General features: G+C 53.7%; 1 protein-coding gene across 4 annotated transcripts in view; it reads right to left on the bottom strand.

Annotated features, from left to right (window-relative positions):
- Window positions 1–4,146: 4,146 nt before the first annotated feature.
- Window positions 4,147–25,324, bottom strand: part of USP20 (ubiquitin specific peptidase 20) — a 49,107-nt gene continuing 27,929 nt past the window's right edge. For all 4 annotated transcript variants that reach the window (XM_057548242.1, XM_057548244.1, XM_057548245.1 and 1 more), the window contains 18 exons: window positions 24,576–24,689; window positions 23,142–23,220; window positions 20,293–20,740; window positions 19,777–19,917; window positions 19,340–19,455; window positions 18,905–19,077; window positions 18,153–18,247; window positions 11,942–11,975; window positions 11,706–11,751; window positions 10,603–10,783; window positions 10,397–10,523; window positions 9,874–10,043; window positions 9,713–9,794; window positions 8,571–8,679; window positions 7,623–7,725; window positions 6,303–6,374; window positions 5,669–5,845; window positions 4,147–5,528 (listed from right to left, as the gene is read on the bottom strand). In XM_057548242.1, coding sequence (XP_057404225.1) covers window positions 5,685–5,845; window positions 6,303–6,374; window positions 7,623–7,725; window positions 8,571–8,679; window positions 9,713–9,794; window positions 9,874–10,043; window positions 10,397–10,523; window positions 10,603–10,783; window positions 11,706–11,751; window positions 11,942–11,975; window positions 18,153–18,247; window positions 18,905–19,077; window positions 19,340–19,455; window positions 19,777–19,917; window positions 20,293–20,740; window positions 23,142–23,220; window positions 24,576–24,689 — 2,251 coding nt within the window. In that variant the 3' untranslated portion in view covers window positions 4,147–5,528; window positions 5,669–5,684. The remainder of the gene's footprint in view (window positions 5,529–5,668; window positions 5,846–6,302; window positions 6,375–7,622; window positions 7,726–8,570; window positions 8,680–9,712; window positions 9,795–9,873; window positions 10,044–10,396; window positions 10,524–10,602; window positions 10,784–11,705; window positions 11,752–11,941; window positions 11,976–18,152; window positions 18,248–18,904; window positions 19,078–19,339; window positions 19,456–19,776; window positions 19,918–20,292; window positions 20,741–23,141; window positions 23,221–24,575; window positions 24,690–25,324) is intronic.

Genomic DNA, 25,324 nt, shown 5'->3' with positions numbered 1-25,324 from the left:
GCCTCGTGCCCCTCACGGGGTGCACATCCTCCCACACGCCAGGCCAAGAGCCCTGCCCGCAGTTCGGGCTCTCCAGACAGCCCTCATCTGGGCTGCTCGCTGGTGGCAGGTCCAAGGAAGGCCTGGAGGCTGCGTCCCAACACGTCCCTAGGGCAGCCTTCCAGGACACGCTTTGTCCAAAATGTGGACGGCTCTTTTTCACAGCTTTTCCCAAGGGCATCAATTTCCTCTGCACCCTGTGCCTTTGCTACGATCAACGGGGCCTCTCTCTGCTGTAGGTAAAGGTGTCGTAGGGAAGAGAGCCAGAGGGAGGTATTCCAAAACACCTTTTGCTTCCCCAGGGGCTCTCTGGGGCTCAAAATGAGGTCGTGAAAGACTCGCAGGATAATTTACGTTTGCACATAATTCCAACTAGAACAAAGGTAGGAAGCTATACTTCTGGGGTGGCTGCACCTTGCAAATGTTTTTTGTTTTGTTTTGTTTTTTTTCCCGCCACACCACGCAGCATGTGGGATCCTAGTTCCCCCACCACGGATTGAACCCGTGCCCCTGCCTTGGAAGCGCGGACTCTTATCCACTGGACCACCAGGGAATGTACTTTCTGATGCAGCTTTGTCAGCAGAAGCACAGACAGGTGGAAAGGCCTGCAGACACAGGTGGCAGTTGGCCTACAAACTCCCCAGTCTGCCGGCTGGCTTGTGACTCTAAAAGGTGTCGCTGGAGCGAGGCCCAGGCCAGCCTGGAGGAGGAGCCCGACCACGGGATGGCACGTGGGAGAGAGGACACAGAGGCGGCCTCCCCTGCCGCCCAGCACTGCCTGTCTCCGCTCGTCTGTGAATGGAGGTGAACAACCACACGCTCCTGCCCTGTCTTCACATGCCAGCATCTCAGTGTGGCCGAGCCACTGAAAAGCCTGGTATTTCAAGGGAAAGTATAGAGGAAACATCTTAAGGCCAACTGGTACCTACCTCTCTCTCTCACCTTCCTGTAGTACATACAACAAATGAATGTCTCCAAACCTCCGGATCAAGCAACCCTCCAGACAAAACTTTCCCATTCCCATCTTCCATGTTTACCAGGAAAAGCCAATCACAAAATCTGTACCATGGGATCCAACATTCAAATGCGAGCAAAGCTAAAATGACGCTCAGACACACACGTATGTGGTGAAACTATAAAGAAAAGTGAGGGCTGAAGGAAACGCAGGGAAGGAGCGTCCTCGGGGGTGGGCAGGGGGGCGGTGATCCGGAGGCCCCGAAGGGGCGTCAGTGGAGCTGGTTAACAGTCCTACCTAGGGGCGGTACCTGTCACCTGTTTTATCACTCTGTGTTGAACGTGTTTCTGCACATGCACGTCTGATGGGATTTCACAAGTAAATGTTTAAAGTCATACATAAAATCTCAAGTTCTTCTCTCCCCTCCAAACCCCCAAAGCATAAACAGAACCAACCAAAACCACAGAGACTATAACCCACTAGCATCACTAAATGTGAGGGAGCTCCCGATGCCAGACACCAGCAACCACGACGCTGTGACGGAGGTGCCAACATCAGCCGTCAGGGGAGGAAAGGGAAAGGGTACCCCCAGTGCAGCCCTCGCAGGGTCCAGGGAGGGGGACCCCTGCTCTGAGGCTGCTCTGAGCAGCCGGCAGGCACCGAGTCCGTGGTGTGATGCCAGTAGGCGAGCGGCCTGTGGGCTGTGCTGGCCTCATCCCCCGACCACATCTGGCCCCCCTCCTCTGGGGCCGGGGCTGGTTCCAGGAAAGGAGAGACACAGGCCGAAGGGTGTTTAAAGCAGCTCGGCCTCCACTTCCTCCTGAAGCCTCCGGATGCGCTGGCCCTCGGGGAGCCATGCAAAGCCCCCCGTGGTGTCTGGTCATTTGTCACATTCATTTTTCTGTTTTGTTTTGATGGTCCATTGTATTTATTTTGCTTCTGAACAATGACAATCTGAAAGTTCCTCTGAGATCATGATTTATCTCAGCGTCCTTTTTACGATTTATATTTTTCTTAAGTAACTGAGACTAAACAAATGCCTTCATTTTAGAACTGTTAGTAATATTGTCATCTAGAAACAGGTAAAAATATTGCTCCTGCATTGACATTAGTTAGCACAGCCATCTTCAAGCAGTACTTTAAAATTTAATTCCTGTTCATAGGACAATAAAAACGCTAGGCAAGAGACAATTTTTCAATATCACTACTGCAATGTAATATGTATAAACCAGACGGTTTAAGCCATGAAACAAATGCAGACTTTCTTTTCCCTGGAATATAAACAGGATTCTAGGCTTACTCTATTCAGTAGTAAGAGTTTAAGTGATTTTTTTACAAAGCCCTGAAAAGAAAAAATACTCTTTATCTTCATTGTCTGTAACATTGTTTTGTGTATCTGGTTTTCAGTACCAGAAGGCTGTAAACTTTGCATTCGCAATCTAACTCACAATAAAAGCTTTCTAAGCATTTGAAATAGAGTGAAATATTAATTCTTGTCTGATATCACTGGGTTGTACTATACATAGTTCCATATAAGTTAAACAAGAAATCTGACCCTTCTAAAAATGCTTACATGTAAAGAGGAGGGTTTAAATAAGAAATAAACATCAAGGTCTGTCATGATAAACTCCATTCTAAAAAAGCACCAACAGATTACAATAGGGTGACATGATTTTCATTTTTAAGTTCAGTGAAAACTGCATATACTGTTTTTACTCTTAAACACAAGTGGTTTATACTGTATCAGGGCTGCTAGCCCCAAGAAAGACATGAACATAGAAAGGTCTTATCCAACTTCAGTATTACTTCTGTAGTAATGTGAGTAAAATCCAACCACTGCTTGGGCAACCTTAGGAGAAAGCAAGCCTAAGAGATGAAGACATTTACACCTTTTAATTATACTGTTACCTTATAAAAATGTGAAGTTCAACATTTGTTTCCCTAAAAGCAAAGCACTAAACAGTCTCCAGTACAGTAACCTAGCTAATAGTTAAGATGTGTTTAAAATGTATGCAGGACCTTTAAGGCTAGAACACATCAAGGAGTTTTTCTGAATTACGTATATTCAAATGATGGTGTTATAATTCAAGCTGAACAACAACAACAAAATCTTGATAAAACAGGAAATGGGAGAAATAAAAACTAGTTTCTGAACCAAATGTGTACCATCTCACAGTAGAGTGAATCACTGGGAAACGTAGGCATGGAGTAGATAAGCTCCATGTGAAGAAAGCTGCATACAGGAATTCAAAAGAGTTACAGTACACACTCCTTGTTTTTTTGTTTTTTTAATATATAGGCTCAAAAAACTGTTTTCTCAGGTTTTTTTAATAGCACATCTTTTGGGGCTTCCCTGGTGGCACAGTGGTTAAGAATCTGCCTGCCAATGCAGGGGACACGGGTTCGAGCCCTGGTCCAGGAAGATCCCACATGCCGCGGAACAACCAAGCCCGTGCGCCACAACTCCTGAGCCCTCGCTCCTAGAGCCCATGCTCCACAACAAGAGAAGCCACTGCAATGAGAAGCCCGTGCACTGCAACGAAGAGTAGCCCCTGCTCGCCACAACTAGAGAAAGCCCGTGCGCAGCAACGAAGACCCAACACAGCCAAAAATAAATAAATAAATAAATTTTTATATATTTTTTAAAAAGTACATCTTTTTAAAATAAATTCTCACTTTTCATTCCAGAAAATGTAAGAAGCAGTTTGCAAGAATTCATGCAAACATGTTTCTCTAAGGCCATGAACTGGTTTGCTAAGTTGCATTGTTTTATTCAAGTAAAAAGCCCTTCTAGAATAAGGGGTCTGTAAAGGAAGCCAATCACCCTCAACTCCAGGGCCTGCACACTTGTAAGGATCTCTATCACTCTGAAAGCCAAAAGGGAGCATGCTCATTTGAGCATTAGCAATATGGTTTCTATCTACATTTTTAAAAATCTAATGCATGTTAAGTTTTTCTGGCAGATTCTTTTTGTATGTTACAAAACGACAAAGCAAAAGCTTAGAATAAGAATCCTTTTTTCTTAGAAAGGTCAAACATTAATCACCGTGGCCCCACCGCCCTCCCCCATGACCCTCCCCCACGGCAGCCAGCTTCCCTCTCCCTCCAGTAACAGAATTAACTGCGGCGGGTGCAGAGACGAGAGCATGGGCTGTGGGGAACGTCACATATTTATTATGACATTCTGAGCACAAACTAGACGGCGCAGACGTGGGGCGAGATTACAACCTGCACAGCGGAGTCTACGTCACAAACAGTGCAACATGCAACCGCCGGGCTCTGCAGGGGGGTCGCCGCTGGCGGCAGCAGCAACTTCCAAAGGACTGTGGCAAATGTCCAGAAATTCCAACAGTGGCTTGTTCTTTGATCTTATGCTGCCTCGGTGGAGAAGGAAACAGATCGGGGTGAAACGAGATCACAGAGGTGAGTGACACGTGAGAGCTTCAGGGGCTGCGCCAGAACCGCCTGCTGGAAAGTTCCACTGACATCTGCTTCTATGGAGGCTGAAGACCACGGTATCTGGGGGGTTTGGTCGCAGGGCCCCTCTCCCACCCCCCATTCGCTTTGGTCCTGACGAGGTGAGCACGGGCCTCGGCTGTTTCGTCCAGGGGCTTCAGTGCCGCCTCGCTGTGCTCGGAGGTCCCAGCCCCCCAGCAGTGGCCTCACTCAGCATCCAGAAGACGCACTTCCGGGACCCACGCGTACGAGCCGGCCCAGGGCCGCCCCTCCCTGGGCCAGGGGCCCTGTGCAGCTCAGTGTTGGGGAGAAATGTCAGCCCCCCGGGTAAGCTGCATCAGTAGCAAACATAGCAATGCGAGGTATTTCTGTTTCATCATCTGGGTCCCTGGCAGGGGCAAATGACAGCCAATACACAGGGCCAGCTCAGCAGCACAGGATGCGAGGGGACCAGCTGCCTCCAGAAATGATCCCCACTGACAGAAAGCCAACCCCGCCCTCGGGTCCCAATCGCAAACGTGTCCAGAGTCATTAGTCTGCAGGAAAAACATCGAGAGCCGCCCAGGATTCAGGAGACTTGCGTGACGACCGGGAGGTGCGGGGGCGAAGCGGGGCCTCGGGAGGACCTGGCCCAGGGACCAGCGGCAGCACCCTCACTGCCGAGTGCTTGGCACCCTGCTCGCGGCTCTGACCGTCGACCCGTGACTCAGGTGCTGGACCAGGCGCCAGTGGGAAACACCTGGGGAGCGGCAGCCGCTCCCCGACCCTCTGTCCCCAGGCCATGGCCCCTGACTGAGGGTCCAGGGACAAAAGCTGGGCCCGAGCTAGCGAGAGGGCAGGTTTGGGGACACACGACGGCAGTGACACAAGGGCACTGCCGAGACAAAGACCCGAGTTAACGTCGCAGAGCCTTGGTCGTTTAACAAGCCTGAAGTGGATATATTTCCTAGTTTCAGCATTACTCACTGTGAACCAAAACAACTTTTCTGCCTCTTTACACATCTGGGTTTCCAGAGCGGCCAGCCTCTCTTCCGGGTACAGACGCCCCCTCCGCAGGGAGGAGGGCAAAGGCGGGGGCCTGTGGGGACACCCGGGTCATCAGCCGGCGGGGGCCTCGTGAAGGTCCTTCCAAGCAGCCTCAGGGCAGGTGTGTGCAGGGCACTCTTCCAACACGTGAGGGACATGAGAGGGTCTCCGCGGAGGGAGGAGAGGACTTACAGGCTGGCACACTGAGTCACACGGCCCGGGTCTCGGCTTCGATTTTCTGCTCCCCGTGCAAGCTCTCCGGGTCCTGGAGCTGGGCCACACTCTGGCGGAGGGCGATCTCGGGGCCGCCGCCATACAGGTTATTCAGGTACACCCAGGTCTCCTCTGAGATCTGCCCGTAGTCAGCTCCTGCAGGGCCCAAGAGGCTACCGGTCAGGCTGGGCTCACCCTCGCCCCCTCGCTGAAGCCACCGTCTTGGCAGTGGGGGGTCTGGGAGGGCAACCACGGGCTTCCGTGCAAAGCTGTAAATGGGAATCTTGGGATTTTCCAGGGGAACGTCCATTCTCTGAGGACCCTAGAGGGCACTACGATGGCTGCCGCCCCTCATTTCCCAGGGGGTGGGGTTCACGCAAAAGGGCAGGCAGGTGAGGTGGTGGAGTGGGGAGAGGGCGTGGGTAGGGGCAGAGGGGCTGTGGGAGAGGGGCTTGGCCCATCTGCTCGAGTCTTGGACCTGGACACGGACAGATGTCACAGCCTGACTCAGACAGGTGGCAAGGGGGCGCCTGGTGGGACCTGCAAGCCAGGAGGGGCAGAGGGGAGCCTGGCTGGCTTGGGAGGCCAGGGCTGGGGCTGCTGAGACTCTCACCCTGCTTCAGCTGGATGTGGCCGCTTCCTCTGACCTGCGCGATCCTGCTGTTGTCAATGGGCCCGGGGGGCTCTGGAACAGACAGGGCTCAGGCTCAGCGCCTCTGGGCCTCCGCGGCGACGGCACGAAAGCCCAGTCCCCTCCTCCGCCACAGCCTTCCACCCCTCAACAGATACGAGCCGTTCTCAAGGTGTGCCGCCGACACCCGTGACCCCGGAGAGGCCGTCCTGGGTCCAAGGGGTCAGTGTGGAGCTCTTACGGGCTGAGGTGCTCAGGGCACCAAATGCTCATCTCCACGAGTCTGAGAGCCAGAAGGGACTGTGGCATCCCGGGACCCAGCAGAGGGAGTTTTGAGGACTCGCACCCTAGTTTCAGACCTCAGCGTGGGGCGGGGGGCGGGGGGGTTAGGGTGGATGTCCAGTGCCAGGTGGACACTGCCCTAATCTGATGGCAGCTGTGCTTGCTGAGCACCCTTCCCACGCGCCCCACTAGCTCAACCCTCAACAACTGGGTGAGGTGAGGCAGGCAACGGGACTGCCCAGCTCAGCGCTGGCAGAAGGCAGAGCCAGGGCCCGAGGTGGGGCTGCGACTCCGGAGCCGGGTTCTGGATCGACCGCAGCCACTCAGGAGGCCCCTCCCCCTTCCCGCATCCCGGCGCTTATGCTCCAAAGGGCAGGTGTCCAGTGCGCAGAACCTCCTGGCTCTGCTGAGCCCGCCAGGCTCCGAAGCCTGGCCTGGGAGCCGAGTGTGGGACTCGGGGGCGGTGAGGGTGGCCGCATGCTGGCCGCGGCTCGGGCTCAGCTGTTCCCTGCCGGGGACCGTGAGGGACTCTGGGAGCGGCCCTCTGCTGGGGCCTGTTTCCACCTCTGTAAATCGAGCGATCAGAGGACATGGTGTCCAAGTCCTCTCCTAAGAGTCTGAAGCCATCTGTCAACTAAAATCTATTATTTAGGGCAACACAGTCCCCAAGGGAAAGGGCCTGGCAGGAGGGAAGAGCAGCCGCCCCTGGGCACCCGCAGACAGAGGGTAAAGGGAGGGAAGGGGCAGAGCGAGATGGCTTCTGTCCTGCTGCAGTGAGAAGGCCTGGCCAGGGTGAGGACAGTGATCCCGGCACTCGGGGAGGGGGGGGCGGCAGGGGAGCACCCACGCTCTGTGCTCCTGCCCAGAGGGCGCGTGCCTGAAGGGGTGACACCAAACACCTGCCGGGCAGGCACAGATCCTGGGCGCCCCACCTCCGCCTGCTGGGACACTCCCAGCAGGTCGGCAGCCCCAGGTCCCGCCTGGTGTGGGGAGTGGCGGGCACGTGCCCGCCTGACTCACCGTTGTCCTTGCCCTTGACGAAGGCCTCCCACTCCCGGAACCACTGCATGCTGATGCAGTAGATGACGCTGGGCGACTCCTCGGCCTGGAACGCCTTGTTCAGCTGGGCGGGGCGGGGCCGAGGGGAGGGTCGGCGTGACTATCCAACACCCCACCGGTCAGTCCCCACCCCGGACTCTTACCAAACACTAGATTCTCAGAGAAAGTTTCGAATGCCCAGACAAGTTCAAAGAAAAGAAACATCTCCCACGACCCCACCACTCAGATGACTGCTGCTAGCATTTGGGTGAATCTCTTGTTAATAACTTTTTAAAAAGCCACTTGAGATCACACGGTAGATGCTGTTCCCCCACCACTTCATAGAACGTGTCCCCCGCTCACTCCTTGATTGGTCTGACGTCTCATATTGAATGACCACAAAGCAGGGTATCTAACAGTCCAACCCTGGGCTGTTGAACGATGGCGGGTCCCCGAGTCCCCCTGCTCTGAGCAGCAGGGGCCTCGGTCCTCACACACCGCCATGTCCCCTGCACACGTCCCTTTCCTTAAAATGGGATCATGCTGGGTCCTATCTTACAACTTGCTTTTTTCACTTAATGCACCTTTCCGTGTCAGTTTGTAGAGCCCAGTGGTTCCCAAAGGGAACTGGCATCGAGTGGGTAGAGGTCAGGGATGCTGTGGAACCTCCTACAACCCGCACGATAAAGAAGCATCCGGCCCCGAACGGCCGCACTTGTTCCTTCACCAGATGCTCGACAGCCTCCCAGCAGAGGGACCTGAACTCGCTAAGCCCAACCCCTTCCGCCGGTGAAAATCTTCAGTGTCAGGCCAGGCCTCTGGCCACTCTGGTCCCCCACAGAACAGGTCTTCCAAACAGAGCCTGACTGCACGCGGCTCTTCCGGCTCAGGTGCCCGGCTCTCCCGCGCCCCACCGCCTTCCCCAGGCACCTTGATGAAGGTGTCGATCTCAATCCGCCTGCGCTTGGCCAGCGCCTCGATCTCCACCTGGCAGATGGAGCACACGTACAGATGGTTCACGGCTGGGCCGCCCCCAAACCTACGCCAGGGCGGGAGGTGCAGAGAGAGAGGGAGTCATGAACCCTGAGGGGAGGGCCCCCGTGGGGAGGGCAGCAGAGAACCTGCTGGGGAGCGAGGCTTCCTGATGCTGCCCTGGCCCAGCCACTGGGCCCCTGGGCACCCTATGCACGGCCTGTTTACTTGTCTCGTCTTCCTCACCTGACTGGCACGGCTACCTGCGCACCTGAGAGCCCACAGCACCCAGGAGAGCGCCGCCGCAGGGCAGGTGCCTCACAAATGTGTGCTTAATGGCCGAAGGTCAGTTTAACGCTCTCGCTTCCGCTCCTGGCCACTGGGCAGGAGCCATGGCGGCCAAAGCCTGCCTGGCCTGACTCTAAGGATGACATCAAAGGGAGGCTGCACATCCTTCTGCGGGGGGGGGGGGGTCCCCACAGGACCTGGGGATGCCGCTCCCTGTGGGGTTCTGACCCATCCACCAACCACAGGGCGCGGGCCGTGCCTGAGCTGTGAGTGGGTGGGGAGAAACCCGTCCAGCGAGTCTCCCTGGCCTCTCCTTCCCCGCCCGTCTGACAACCCCCTCGGCCGCGGCACAGCCGGCCTCCCGGATCCAGAGTGACCCGAGCCCGGCCAGGGGCTCTCCCCTCAACGAGAGAGTCACACGCTCTGGGTCTTGACGGACTTGAACCTGGAAGGCCCCAGGCAGCACACGCCCCCGGCCCCCTGAGCCAGGCACGGGACTGGGGAGAGACACTGGTCAGGATGCCCCGCGGCCAGCAGCCCCACGACTGTCTGCGAGAGGGACCAATACCCCCGCTTGGGCTTGAGCCAGTTTTCTGGCCCTTGTGACTGGGAGGATCCGGCTGGATGCCCCCAAAGGCGGGCATCTTTTTCGATGCAGACACGGCTGCCAGGGGCGCGCCACAACTGCTGGTGTGCTGTCCTGCTGCCTGAGGGCGGCGTGGGGTCACGGAGGCATCCCCCCGCCTGCCCCGGCCTCCCGCCCAGCTGAGTGCCCGGCCTGGACGGCAGAGGCCGGCCGCGGCCGCCGGTACCTGTTGTAGAGGTGCTCCCAGACGTTCTGGGGCAGGATCACCACCAGGTCGTCGATGTAGTGGTATTTGTAGGGCGGGATGCCTGCGGAGGAAGGCACAGGATGGAGGGCTGGGGCTCGGCCCACCCGCCCCGCGGCCCGTCGCAGAGGAGGCGACCTCACCTCCGTGGGAGCAGAGGAAGGTACGGTTGGTGATGGGCCCCGGCTCGGCGAAGGTGTTGAACTTGTTGAGCCATTCCCGGGACACGTAGAATCGCAGCAGGCTGGGCTCCCGCATGGCGGCCAGGGACACCACCTGCTGCCGCTCCCGCACGGCCTCCTCGCTGCTCTTCCTGGGGCGGCGGCGGGGTGGGGGCAGATCAGGAGCCGCAGCCACGCCCCATGCAGGGAAGCCCCGCCTCCCGGGCCCCACAGCATCCCTCCGCCTCCCAGCAGCCCCACCACCCCTGCCAGAGTTCGGGCTGCCGTCACCTCCCACCGGGACCACCGGAGAAAACCCAACTCGACTCCTTGGGTTTCCAGCTTTCCCACCAGCAGCCAGCGGGCTCTCTCCTAAAAACCCAAATCCTTACTCCTCCCTGGCCTAAAGCCCTCACAGGCGCCGCCACCCCGACCTGCACCGGCTGAAGCCCTGGGGCGCAGGCGCTGTCCCTCAGCCCCCCGCCACGCGCTGCCCGGGCCCCACCTGTAGAAGAGCACATAGGCCTCGGCGTTCTGCACCACTGTCTCGTGAACCTCGGTGACGTACTGGTCGTCAAACTCATACCACTGCCCGTTGATCACGTTCTGGCAGTAGGCGATGTAGTGGCCACCTGCGGCGGGACAGGCAGATGGTGACAAACACCCTAGGGACAGGGCGGGGCCGGGGTGGGGCCGCGTGGTTGGACTCACTGCCTGCCGTCCCGTGGTGGCAGATGACCGAGAGGAGGTCGTAGGTGGTGATCTGGGACGTGCACTCCTTGGCGAGGAAGGGGCGCAGGTCAAGTCCCTCCAGGGGGAAGGAGACGTGGCTGCTGATTTTGAATGAGTACATCACCTCGTGTCGAAAGCGCTTCAGGTGAATGCACAGGATCTGGGGGGAGAGAGGGGAGGTGCCAGTCACTCCGGGGCTGGCCAGGGCCCTGGGACCCCTGGTAACCTGACGGGGGCCTCGGGGCAGGGCTCTGGGACACCCACTAGCCCACTGTTTGACCCACTCAGGCCCTGTCACCCAGGGGAAAACAAGAAGCGTAGCGGCTAGAGCCTTCCAGAGACCCAGGCGAACTGATGGTCCACCCTTGACTCTAAACACACTTAAGAACCATGCCTGGGAGCTGGGCCAGGCCAGCTTCCAGGGGTAAAGGCAGATGTGACAGCAGAGCTGAGCCGCACTAACAGGACTGGCGGTCAGGACGGGCTGTCCCCGAGTGCTGGGCTGGTCTGCGCAGGAAGCTGTCACTGGCCCGTCGAGTTGACCATCCAAAGAACTCTGGCCACCAGTCCTGTGGGCGCCGACTTGTAGAAGGCTTCTCCACCAATCTCCCCAGACCTGCTCAGCCCAGCCGGGCACGCGCGTCGGGCCATGCTCCTCTCGTTGCAGCCACAAGCCTCGGCCAAGCCCGTTTCTGCTTTGGGGTTTTGCCCACCTGCTCTTTCCCCACTCTCCTTCCACCAGGCCGACCCCTGCCTATGTCCTCAGGCCCCACTCAGATGCCACTTCCTCGGAAAGGCATTCCCAACAGCCCCGCCTATGCCTCACTCCAGACGGTGCCCTCGGCGCCCCACACCTGCCTCCTGCCCGCACGAGGCGCGCTGAGGGACGAAGGAGCCGGGCTCCAAGCTACACACCGAGCTACGAGCCTCCCCACCGGCTCCCTCCCGGGGGGTCGCCCAGCCAGAGCAGCGGTCTCCACGGGCCTCCTGAGCCCGGGAGGGGGTCGGCCTCTGCCCTGCGCGGCACCACTCGGGGTGCAGGAGGCCTGGCAGGCAGCAGTGGCGGAAGGCTGCCCACTCACCTCCGGCAACCGCAGGACCTTACAGTACTTCACGCCGTTGCGCAGCCTGGGAGCAGAGAGCGGGGGACGTGAGCATCCCAGGGAGGCGGCTGGCAGGCAGGGGAGCACCCCCCCCACCCTGCTTACTCTGTGAGGTCAAGCTAGCTGGGGGAGCCCGGGGGAAGTACGTGGAACACGGATGGACCACAGATGGAAACGGGAAGTCGGGGAGAAGCCTCTAGAACGCACACACTTACTTTTTACACCGTTCACAGCTATACATGTTGTCACCTAGGGCAGTAAAATACAGAGACAAAGGTTAGCGGGGATGGAAAATGGGGGAGAAGGGCACGTAATGACTTATGCTTTAGAAATAAAACCACAACATGCTGACTACAAGAGACTCACTTTAGCTTCAAGGACACACAGAGGCTGAAAGTGAAGGGATGGAAAAATATATTCCATGCAGTGGTAACCAAAAGAGAGCAGGAGTGGCTGTACTTATATCAGATAAAATACACTTTCAGCCAAAATCAGTTACAAGAGACAAAGAGGGTCACCATACAGTGATAAAGGGGTCAATTCATCAAGAGGATGTAACCATTGTGAATATATAGGCAGCCAACATTGGAGCACCTGAATAATTAAAGCACAACTGAAGGGAGAAATAAACAGCAATACAATAATAGCAGGAAACTTCAATAGTCCACCCTCAATATTGGATAAATCATCCAGACAGAAAATTAACAAGGGAACAGCAGACCTGAATAACACTATAGCCCAAATGAACCTAACAGACATAAACAGAACATTCCATCCAACAGCACCAAAATACACGTTCTTCAAAAGTGCACACAGACGTCCTCCGGAATAGATCGTATGTTGGCCCACCAAGCAAGCCTTAACAAATTTAAGAAGACTGAAATCATATCTAATATCTTTTCCAAACACAATGGTGTGAAACTAGAAACCAATAACAGGAGGAAACCTAAAAAATTCACAAATGTGTGGAAATTAAACAACACATTGCTGAACAACTGATGGGTCAAAGAAGGAATCAAAAGGAAATCAGAAAGTATCCTGAGACAAATAAAACTGAAAATACAACACACTAGCACTTATGGGACACAGCAAAAGCAGTTCTAAGAGGGAATTTTATAGCAATAAATGCCTACATTTAGAAAAAAGAAAGCTCTCAAACAATCTGATTTTACACCTCGAGGAATCAGAAGAAGAACAAACTAAATCCAAAGTTAACAGAAGGAAGGAGATAATAAAGATTAGAGCAGAAATAAAACAGAGACTAGAAAGACCATAGGAAAAAAAAAATCAATGAAACTAAGAGTTTCATTGAGAAACTTTGTTAATTTTGTTTCAAAGAGAAACAAAATTAACAAATCTTTAGCTAGAATAACCAAGAAAAAAAGAGGACTCAAAATTATAAATGAAAGAAGAGACATACAACAGACACCATAGAAGTATAAAGGATCAAAAGAGACTCCCATGACCAACTATACACCAACACAACAAATTGGATAACCTAGAAGAAACGGAAAAATACTTAGAAACATACAACCTACCCAGACTGAATTATGAAGAAATGGAAAATCTGAAAACACCAATGACTAAGGAGATTGAAGCAGTAATAAAAAACCTCCCAACAAAGAAAAGCCCAGCAGAAGTTGAGACACAGATGTAGAGAACGGACGTATGGACACCAAGGGGGGAAAACCGCAGTGGGGTGGGGATGGTGGTGTGCTGAATTGGGCGATTGGGATTGACATGTATACACTGATGTGTATAAAATTGATGACTAATAACCTGCAGTATAAACAAACAAGCAAAACAACTAATTCTAAACTTTCTTTGGGTTATTTGTATGGAAAGATGTTAATATAAATGTTTCAGACATTACTTGAAATTTCTAAAAATCTTAAAAAAAAAAAAAAAAAAGAAAGAAAAGCCCAGGACCAGATGGTTTCACCAGTGAATTCTCCCAAACATTTAAAGAAGAATTAACAATTCTTCTCAAACTCTTCCAAAAAACTGAAGAGGAGGGAGCACTCCCAAACTCATTTTATACTGTTAGCAAAGCCAGATAAGGACACTACAAGAAAAGGAAACTACAGGCCAATATCCCTGATTAATATAGATGGGAAAATTCTCAACAAAATACTAGCAAACTGACTTCAACAGCATATTAAAAGGATCATACACCATGATCAAGTGGAATTTATCTCTGGGTTGTAAGGATGGTTTATCATACGCAAATCAATGAACATGATACACTACATTAACAGAATGAAGGATAAAAATCATATGATCCTCTCAATAGATACAGAAAAAGCATCTGACAAATTTCAATACCCTTTCATGATAAAAGGTCTCAACAAATTGGGTGTAGAAGGAATGCACTCAACATAATCAAAGCCATATATGATAAACCCATAGCTAATATCATACTCAACAGTGAAAAGATAAAAGCTTTTCCTCTAAAATCAGGTACAAGGCAAAGATGCCCAACCTCACCACTCCTATTCAACATAGTACTGGAAGTCAGAGAAAGGCAAGAAAAAGAAGTAAAAGGCATCCAAACAGGAAAAGAGGAAGTAAAACTGTCTCTGTTTGTAGATGACATGATCTTTTACATAAAAAACCTTAAGACTCCACAAAAAACTGTTAGAACTGACAAACTAATTTGGTAAAGCTGCAAGACACAAAATCAACATACGAAAATCAGCTGCATTTCTATACACTAATGATAAAATATCTGAATGAGAAATAAACAATACCATTTACAAAAGCATCAGAAACAATAAAATGTATAGGAATAAACTTAACCAAGGAAGTGAAAGATTTGTACACTGAAAACTACGAGACGTTGATGAAAGAAATTGAAGGCGGATGTGAGAAAACAGAAAATACGCATAGTGGGCTCTCCCGGAGGTTCCTGGCACAGAGCTCTTAAAGTCCTTGTAATTTCCCAAGTGATAAGAGCACTGGGAGGATCTTTTGTTCTAATATTTGCTCTTTGACCAGAGTTTCTAATACAGAGCTCCTAAATCCCTTGCGATTTCCTGGGTGACGGCAGGGTCTTTTGTTCTGATGAGGTGACTCTGGGTGGGCTTCTGGATTGGGGCTGGCCACCAGGAAGACCAAATCATAACTGGAAGTTTGGAATTTTCAGCACCACCTGGCATTCTTCAGAGAGGGGAGAGGGGCTAGAGATGGAGCTAATAATTGATCATACCTACGTAAAGAAGCCTCCATTAAATACCAACAGTATGGGGTTTGGAGAGCTTCTGGGCTGGTGAACACAGGGAAGTTTGGGGAGAGGGTCACGCTCAGAGCAAATGAAAGCTCCAGGCCCCTTCGCACATGCCTTGCCCAATGCGCCTCTTCCATCTGGCTCTTCCTGAGTTATATCCTTTTATCATAAACCAGTCACCTAGTAGCAAAATGTTTCTCTGAGTTCTGCGAGCCGAGCCGCTCTAGCTGCTCTAATTGAAGCCAAGGAGGGGGCCGCTGGAACCTCCCATCTATAGCCAGCCAGTCAGAAGCCCAGGTGACAACCTGCACTTGTGACTGGCGTCTGACGTTGGGGAGGGGGAGGTCTTGTAGGACTGAGTCCTTAACCTGTGGGATCTGACGCTATCTCCAGGTAGAGAGTGTCGGAATCATGTGAAACTGTAGGATACCTGGCTGGTGCTGCATAATTGCTTGGTGTGGGAAAACCACCACACACCTGGTGTCCACAGTGCTGTGTGGTAGTAGTGTGAGAGGAGAAGAGAGACACACAGGAGGAAGACTGAGTTGTTCCCACACAATGACACAAATAAAGAGATAGCCTGTGGTCATGGAGCAGAAGAAGAACTATTGTTAAAATGTCCATCTTACCCAAAGTCATCTATAGATTCAAAGCAATCCAACGATGTTTTCATAGATATAGAAAAAAAAAATCCTGAAATTCATATGTAACTACAAAAGATCCCAAATAACCAAAACAATCTTGAGAAAGAAGAACAAAGCTGGAGGCATCACATTTCCTGACTTCAAACTCTCCTACAAAACTACAGTTATCAGAAGAGTATGGTACTGGGACTTCCCTGGAGGTCCAGTGGTTAAGACTCTGCCCTCCCACTGCAGGGGACACAGGTTTGATTCCCGGTCGGGGAACTAAGATCCTACATGTGGCGTGGCCAAATTAAAAACAAAACAAAACAATATGGTACTGGCATAAAAACAGACACATAGAACAATGAACAGAATTGAGAGGCCAGAGATAAACCCATGCATATATGGTCTACTAATATTTGACAAGGGAGCCAAGAATACTCAATGGGGAAAAGACAATAAACAGTGTTGGGAAAACTGGATGTTCACATGCAAAAGAATGAAATTTTACCCCTATCTCACATCACTCACAAATATCAACTTGAAATCAGTTAAAGACTTAAATGTAAGACCTGACACCATAACACTCCTAGAAGAAAACATAGGGAAAAACACCTTGACATTGGTCTTGGCAATGATTTTTTGGATATGACACCAAAAGCACAGGCAACAAAAGCAAAAATAAACAAGTGGGACTACATCAAACTAAAAAGCTTCTGCACAGCAAAAGAAACAATCAACAAAATGAGGAGGCAACCTACAGCATGGTAGAAAATGTTTAGAAACCATATATGAGATTAGGGGTTAACATCCAAAATATATAAAGAATTCATACAAGTCAATAGCAAAACACAAATAATACAATTTAAAAATGGACAGAGACCTAAATAGGCATTTTTCCAAAGAAGATATACAGATGGCCAACAGGTACATGAAAAGATGCTCAACATGACTAATCATCTGGGAAATGCAAATAAAAACCACAATGAGATATCACCTCACACCTGTTAGAATAGCTATTGTCAAAAAGAAAGAGATTTTTTTTAAAAATTATTTATTTGTTTGTTTGTTTATTTATTTTTGGCTGTGCCATGTGGCCTGTGGGATCTTAGTTCCCCTACCAGGCACTGAACCCGGGCCCTTGGCAGTGAAAGCACAGAGTCCTAACACTGGACCGCCAGGGAATTCCCAGAAAGAGATTTTTTAAAAAGACAAGAGAGTACAAGTGTTGGCAAGGATGTAGAGAAAAGGGAACCCTTGTGCACTATTAGTGGGAATGTAAATTGGTACAGCTATCAAGGAAAACGGTATGGCGGTTCCTCAAAAAATTAAAAATAGATCGATCATATAATCCAGCAATCCCACTTCTGGGTATATAACCAAAGGAAATGAAATCACTATCTTGAAGAGATATCTGTGCATCCATGGTCATCGCAGTGTTATTCACAAGAGCCAAAAGGTGGGAGCAACCCAAGTGTCCATCGACAGATGATGAATAAACAAAATTGGTCCATTTACACAATGGACTATTATTCAGCCTTAAAAAAGGAAGGAGGGACTTCCCCTGGTGGTGCAGTGGTTGGGAATCTGCCTGCCAATGCAGGGGACACAGGTTCGATCTCTGGTCCGGGAAGATCCCACATGCCACAGAGCAACTAAGCCTGTGTGCCACAGCTACTGAGCCCGCACGCCACACTTACTGAAGCCCGCATGCCTAGAGCCCGTGCTCCACCACAAGAGAAGCCACTGCAATGAGAAGCCCACGCACCGCAATGAAGAGTAGCCCCCACCCGCCGCAACTAGAGAAAGGCCGTGCGTAGCAACCAAGATCCAACGCAGCCATAAATAAATAAATAAATAAATAAATTTATTTTTTAACAAAACGTAAGGAAATTCTACACTTGCTACAACATGGATGAGCCTTGAGGACATTACACTAATAGACGTAGACTAGTCACAAAAGGAAAATCACCGTATTTGACTTAGATGAGGAACCTAGAATAGTCAAATTCATACAGACAGAAAGGAGGATGGTGGGTGCCCGGGGCTGGGTGGAAGGGGGAACAGGGAGTTGCTCTTTAAGGGATAGTTTCAGTTCTGCAAGATGAGAACGTTCTGGAGATTGGTTGCACAACAATATGAATATAGTTAATGCTACTGAACTGAACACTTAAAAATGGTTATGATGGTACATTTTATGTTATGTGTATCTTACCACAATTAAAAATTAAACAAAAAGAGTTTTCCCAAAGGTTAGTGAGATGCCAATCACTGAACAGAAAAACAGGAAAAGGACAGGAATGGGAAATTTTAAAATAAATACAGCCAATACACTTTAAAAACAAAAGTTCAAGCTCATCAATAATCAAGGAAATGCAAAATTAAAGACTGTTATCCTTTTTGTCCACCAAATAGGTAAAGGAAGGAAAACAGGTGAACTGCCAAGAGCTACAGGCGGTGGGGCTGCGAGAGTGTGCAGTCCCAGGCCCAGCCTGGCAGGCAGGGGTGGGACTCTGACGGTGAGTCCCAGAAACCCTGAACTGTGTGCTGACCCAGCCGGCCGGGTCCACTCACCCTTCAGCTCATCGGCGGCGAAGAAGGCAGCGAGGCAGTCTTCCAGGGTGACGACCGGCCCCCAAAACCAGCTGGGGGTACAGGATACCACGAACCTACAGAGACAGAAAGGGGGTGGCGGGGGTGCTGCCGGGGCCTCGGTGAGAGTAAGACGTGGGGCCCTTTGGGCTGGGGTCTGTTTGGGCCCAGACGGGCAGCTTGGCCCGGTGGGCGGAATGGCCAAAGTCTGGAGCCAGAAGCCTGGGACTGCCAGCCAGCAGCTCCGTGTCCTTGGGAGGGCGACATCACTTCCCCCCGAGTCTCGCCTTCCTTATCTGTGAAGGGGCCCCAATCATGCTGGCCTGTCTTCTGGGCAGAGTACAGGTCCCTGACATCAGGCAGGTAAAGCCGGCCTCGGGGCACACAGCGGGGCCTCAGGAAGGCCACCACGGCGCTCCCCACAGGGCCAGGCCTGCACTCCAGCCGCCGCCCTCCTTTCCAGCTGCCACTTGGTCACACCCTCCATCGTCACCTGCCCTCCGATCCAGAGGCCCACCCGAACCAGGCCATCCCAGGACGGCCGAGGAGCACTCCCACCCCACTTGGCTAACCCCCGAGCCCCCTTCAGCCTCAAGCTCCCTGCCGAACTACACCCTCAGCCCTGCAAAAGCTTGCACTTTGCTGTTAAAGGTCTGCCGCCTGTCAGCCTGCGAGTTCCAGAAAGGCCAGGCCCGGCTGGCCTTGTGTCTCCAGCAGGCGGGAAGGTGGCGTACCGTCGGATATACTCCACGATAAAGGCCAGCCAGCCCTGGGCGGCGGAGCTGTCCCCACAGGCACCCGGCTTGGCCGGCACGTTCTGGTAGATGGCCGAGTGGAGCTTGGCCAGGTCTTCCTTGCCAGGAATGGGCAGCGACAGGTCCTGGAATGTCTCCACTGTGGTGGACACCTGGGGGGTTGAAGGTCAGCCTGGGTCTCCACCTCCCAGGGTTCCGCCCTGCCCAGACCAACCAGAGTTTGCACCCCAAACCCCAGCCACCAGAGGGCAGGTGTGGGGCAGAGAGCCTGCTCCCCGAGCCCAGGACACGGGAGGCCCACAACCGGGGCCCACCCCTAGAGAAAGGCAGGGGAAACCAGGCAGAGAGCCAGCGCCCCACCCCCAAGCTGCGTGAGGACCCCGGTGCGTCCCTCCCCTCCCCCAGGGCGCCCACCCGGTCACAGGTGAGACACTGCACGAGGCTGAGGATGGAGCCGTCGAAGATGTCTGAGATGACGCTGCGGTAGCGCTGCTCCTTCCGCCGCCGGCTGCCGGCGCCCGGTACCTGGGCTGGGGGCACAGCACAGGACTAGGCCCAGCCCCCACTGGCCTGTCTGGGGCAAGGGGCGGGTGCTGGGACTTGGGGTCAGATCTGCATGAGTCATGTGACGGGCCGGTGCCTCACTCATCGTCTGTGGGATGGGGCCCCGCTCGTGTCCCAGCCGTGTGAGGAGGGTTCAGAGGCACTGCGTGAGGAGTACGGCAGCCCAGCCCCTGGTAAAGAGCGCTCCAAAACCAAAAACGGCAGCCAGAGGTGCGACTGCCACCCCAGCCCCGAGCTCCACGCGGGGAGGCCCTGCCCACCTTCCCTCCCCGCCCGCTCCTCCGAACCTTTCTTGAGCACGTAGGACGGCCCCATCCTCACGGGGCTCGCACGAGGAGGGCTGCCGGCCAGCTTGGCGTGGCCCTCGTGGTGGTGGACAGGGCTGCAGGGGCGAGAGGCGCTGCGCATGTGGGCCTCGTTGTCCGGCTCTGGGGGCAAAGGGGGGACCGTGCTGGGGCAGGGCAGCCGAGCCAGCCCCGGGCCTGGTCAGGAAGACCTGCCAGCGCCTCCTAAGGGGACTGAGGCCTGAACCCACCACATCTCCTCCGTCCTGGGCCCACCCCAGCCCCCCAGCCCCACGCAGAACACGCTGTCCACACCCTTCCCGTTCCCAGCGGAGGGCTCAGGCGGGCTCTGAGTCCAAGTGAGTCTGGACACATCATCTACCCAGTTTCTCACCGGTAAGTCAGGTCTCGTGGGAGAGCCCCCCGGGGTGGGGGGAGCTGAGCAGGCTGTGGGTGCTCTGCCCCCCAGCAGGAGCTGGACGAACGGGGCTGCGACACCCCGAGTGGCTTGGCTGGTACCTGGCGTCCGGCAGGGGCTGGTGGACCGTGGTGACGGCGGCTGCGTGTCCGTGGGCTGCTGGTCCAGGGCGGCCATGGCGGTGTCCACGTCGGCGTCCTCGTCCACCTGCTCCGAGTTGGTGCGCTGCTGGCCCCACGAGAACTTGCGGTCCTTCATGCGCTCCTTCTCGGAGATGGCGCGGCCCGCCTCATCCGCGATCAGCAGCTCCGTCTCAGCCTGGGAGCCGCCCCTGCCGCGCCCCTGCCCGTCGCCCTCACCGCGGTCGCTGCTGGAGTCACAGGACAGGAACTCGTCCTCTGATGGGCTCCGGTCGCCCTCCCGCTTCTCATCCGTGTCACTCGAGTCCGAGTCCCGAGCCTCGGTCAGCGCTGCCGCCGCGGCCACCACGGGCTCCTTGAGCTCCTCGTGCAGCTGGTCCATCAGGCAGCGCAGGAACTCTTGGGTGTCCTGGAACCAGGGGCGGCATCGACACGGATGCCGGGGGCCCACACGGGCACCCCTCACAGTGGCCTGCTCAACACTGCTGTCCTAACCCCCCTTCCACTGAGGATGACGCTGAGGCTCGAGAGGCTGGCCGAGCCCTCCCAGGTCTCGCGCTGTGAAGTGGCAGAGCAGAGACGGTGACCCAGGTCCACCCGACTCCCAGCTCCTGCTCTCCATCACCTGCGGCCCTGCTTCCAACTCAGCATGGGAGAGAGTGGACGTATCACGTTCAGCCATTAAAGTTGCCTTGCTCCCTAAAGGAGGGGACGGTGAGGGTGGGCAGCGAGCCCGAGTAGGACAAAGGTGACACTGTGAGTGCGTCTGCAGGTGAGCGCTCAGCTGAGTTCCACAGGGAGCAATGCCACCCGGCAGGCCAGGCTGCCTGCATCCTTGACCTGCCTCTGGTTCTCTCTGCCCTTCCAGTCCTTCGCCAGCCCCTGTGCCCACGCCTTCCCCTGCCATTGTGACTGGTGCAGGAGAACACGCTTCCCGCAGGCCTGGGCATGACTCGGACTAAGGTGCCACTTCAGGTTGGCCGGGTCTCCGATCCCAGCAGTGACGCTGTTATTCTGACTACGCTGTGACTACGTCATAACCCAGAGGAAGCCAGGGCAGCGAGGCCTCTGGCACAGCCTGCCCACTGGCCCAGCCGTGAGCAGCACACACAGGAGGCGCTTTAAAAGGTCAGAAGATGATGGTGGCCGGCCTCTGACAGCTGGGGGCACTAGGTGCTGTGCGGGGCCACTGGGTTCAAAGTCCTGTCCTGTCCCTCACAGTCCCTGCCCTGGACGTCAGAAGCAGCTCCCGAGGCCAACTCCTGCCCAATGAGGCGGGGATCACGCAGTGGCCAGACCCAGCCAAGCACCCAAAGCCTCAGGTCACCGATATGGAGAGAAGGGCCTCGTTTTCTCAGTTCTAGCGGAGGGAGGAGAGGGCTCTGGTTGGATTACATCGAGCATTAGGGAGGGGGTAGGAGACGTGTGTCCTGCGTGTCAGGGACACTGAAAGGTTCTTTTAAGAAACAGGCCCTCAATACATCATCTACTTTTCTTTCTGGTTCTTCCTTTTAACAAAAGTACCCTGTGTTCATTGCTAAAATCTCAAGCCATGTGGAAGCATGACAGCATCCTCTGGCCATTAAGAGAGCTCTACAGCTACCTGTATGTTTCAGACTCAGAAACGTCCCCTGTGCTACGCCCAAGACCCAGAGAAAGGGATGCTTTGGCGTCAAGTGGATGTTCAGCAGCAGCGAGTAGCCCTGCTCCCGGTGTCCTCACCGAGAGCCTGAGGGCCAGCAGGGGTCCTCGTACAGGGAGGGCCGCACTGCAGTGAGGGACGGCTCAGGTAAGCCTAAATCCCGGCCCTGCCGCTGTGCACTGTGTGACCTGAGCCACTTGTAGAACCTCTCTGAGCCTCAGCTCCTTACTATAATGTGAAGGTGATGACAGGGCCCACTTCATGAGAGTTCTGTGAGTAGAAACAGGGCTGAACTTATGTGGCAGGTACTGACCACTTAATAAATGGTACACAGTGGATTCTGATTACCGTGGGTATTATCACTCCCCAGAAAGGGCGGTGCGGAGGCAACGCTGGGCTTCTCAGGCAGAGGCCAAGTGTTCATCCAACTGAGGGTGTTGGCAGAGAAAGGCCCAGCAGCCCTCACCCTGGGGAGAGTGGGGGCAGGGTGGTGGGGGCCGAAGGAGGGGGCCAAGGGCATCCCTCGGTGACCGCTGCTCTGTTCCTGGGCCCCCCACGCAGGCAGCAGCGTCGGCAGTGCAAACAGGTTCAGGTCAGCAGCGAACCCCAGTCTGGGGCAGGACTTGGACCACTTGAACGGTCCGCCTGGGGCAGGGGGAGGTGTGTGGCTGCTTTCTGCTTCATCCTGGGCCCACGATTTTACGCCACAGAAAGATATCACTGGTTTCAGAGGGATTCTCTAGATTTACAAAAGCTTGTCATCAAAATGTTTACTTTAATAAAAGTGAAATTCTGCCTGCGACTTGGGGAACAAGAAACCATGTGCCGATTTGAGTGAGTGCTGAGGTGCACACACCTGGAGATAAGGCTGCCTGAGGTCAACTTCCCCCTCTGCCCTGTACCAGCTGTGTAACTGGTACGTGGTAAGTGGGTGAGGACTTGGCCGCTGAGCCTCAGTCTCCCCATCTGTTGAGTGGGGAGAACACCAGGTTGCCGGGAGGCCCCGACGTCCCCACACAGGTGAAGGGCTCAGGCAGCAGGTCTGATCCAGGAGCGCTGCCTGGCAAAGCAGAGCTGCTGCTGCCGATTTCCACAACGGTCTTGGCTTCAAAGCCAGGCCTGGTACGTTACAGCCCTGGGTGTTCCCCGGGCAGCTCGGACGGCCTACCTGCTGGGCATAGCCTCGGAACATCGGGTTGACCAACTTGATCCCATGGGACAGGCTGGTGGGAACCACGTAGCTGGGGCTGTAGGAAGACCAGACCCGTTAGTCCAGGTGGCCTGCTCTGAGCTGCTCAAGCCCGTGAGGGCGGCCAGGCAGCCAGTACAGCCAGAGCAGACTCAGTGGCGCGTTTACTGCAACGCTGGGAGGTGCTAACCTGGCCAGGAGCCCCAGCAGGTCTGCACATCTCTAAGGTCAAGAAGGAAAACGTCAAGTCACGGTTCAGTGAGGCAAAGGGCTCCTGACTGGGATGGCATCATGTCCCACCAGCCCATGACAAGCTACCCTAAAACTGTTCTCATTTTAAAATATTTATTGTGGTTTTCTAATTTCAAAAGTAATACATGGGGGCTTCCCTGGCGGTCCAGTGGTTAAGACTCCACGCTTCCACTGCAGGGCACACGGGTCTAAACCCTGGTCGGGGAACTAAGATCCCACACGCGGCGTGGCGTGGCTAAATAAATAAATAAAAATAAATAAAAATGACAGCTGCTTTAAAAAAAAAACACATGTTCATGATTGAAAAACAGAAAATTTCAGAAAAGCACAGCAAAGAATCATCAACACTAACAGCACCACCCAGAGATAACTACCATTAAGATTTCCAGATTTTTCCAAGAAAATAGAGACGCATATACAAAATTACATGCAGGTAAACAAATGTGGCTTCTTAAAATTGGAATTATATTGCATCATACTGTTTAATAATCTGCTTTTACACTTAATATGTTTCTATGCACTCACAGTTTTTTTTGTTGTTGTTATTTTGTTTTGTTTTGGGTTTTATGGCCGCACCGCGCAGCTTGCAGGATCTTAGTTCCCGACCAGGGATTGAACCCGGATCACAGCAGTGAAAGTCCTAATCACTGGACTGCCAGGGAATTCCCAGCACTCACTTTAAATTAGTCCCAATTTTAACTTTTCCTGGAGAAACAGATCTAACCCAGGCTTCTGGTCTTTAAAGTCCTTTTCACTGAGCTAAAGCCCCTGAACGTCAGTGCAAGCCACTTCTGAAATTCTTTCCTGTGTGCACAAATGTGGCTGAGACCTAGGAGTGGTCACCACACAACTCTGGACCTCAGCACACACGCTGCAAAATGCTGCCATCTTCAATCAATACCAGGCTCAAATTCTAGCTCCACTTTTCACAAGACGTGCTATCTTGAGCAAGATCCTTAAATCTTCTGAACCTCAGTTCCCCAATTTGTGAAACAGAGTTGGCTATGACCTACAGCTCGAAGGGCTGATGTAAGCATTGCACAGGGTAAAACACAGCAAGTGATGGTGAGAGGCTGAAGGCACAGGAAGGGCTCTGTCAAGGGGCCGACAGAAAACCCATCCCCCCACCCCTGCCCCAGGTCAGGGACTCGGTCAACTCACCGTTTTCTGTGCCAGACCTCAGAGACCAGCTTCTGGTAACTTTTGCACAGGGCTGGCTTCTTGTCTGTGCGCACCAGGCCTCCACACTCCAAGAAGAACTGGGTCAGTGGGGGGCTGGGGGACGGGGCAGGGAGCCAGGTCAGAAGAGAAAAGAAGGGGGGCGTGGCATTGTTTACAAAGAGCCGGGTGGAGAAGCAAAAGCGTCTTGTGTGGGGTGTACTGTGGCCCCCCGGAGCCAGAAATGCCTGCAGAAGGCATTGAAGGACACCACCTGTTATGGGCTGAATTGTATCCCCCCAAATACATACACTGAGGGCTTCCCTGGTGGCGCAGTGGTTGAGAATCTGCCTGCCGATGCAGGGGACACGGGTTCGAGCCCTGGTACGGGAAGATCCCACATGCCGCGGAGCAACTAAGGCTGTGCGCCACAACTACTGAGCCTGTGCTCTAGAGCCCACGTGCCACAACTACTGAAGCCCGCGCACCTAGAGCCCGTGCTCCGTAACAAGAGAGGCCACCGCACTGAGAAGCCCGCACACTGCAATGAAGAGTAGCCCCCGCTCACTGCAACTAGAGAAAGCCCGCATGCAGCAACGAAGACCCAAAAGCAGCCAAAAATAAATAAATAAATAAATAAAAATTAAAAAAAAATAAATTCATACACTGAAGTCCTAACCCCCGTACCTTAGAATGTGATTGTGCTTGGAAATAGGGTCTTTCTTTAAAGACTGTTGTGTGAACGAGAGGAA

This window comes from Balaenoptera acutorostrata, chromosome 6, assembly GCF_949987535.1.
Source record: "Balaenoptera acutorostrata chromosome 6, mBalAcu1.1, whole genome shotgun sequence".
NCBI lineage: Eukaryota > Metazoa > Chordata > Mammalia > Artiodactyla > Balaenopteridae > Balaenoptera > Balaenoptera acutorostrata.
This window is presented reverse-complemented; position numbering and strand designations above follow the sequence as displayed.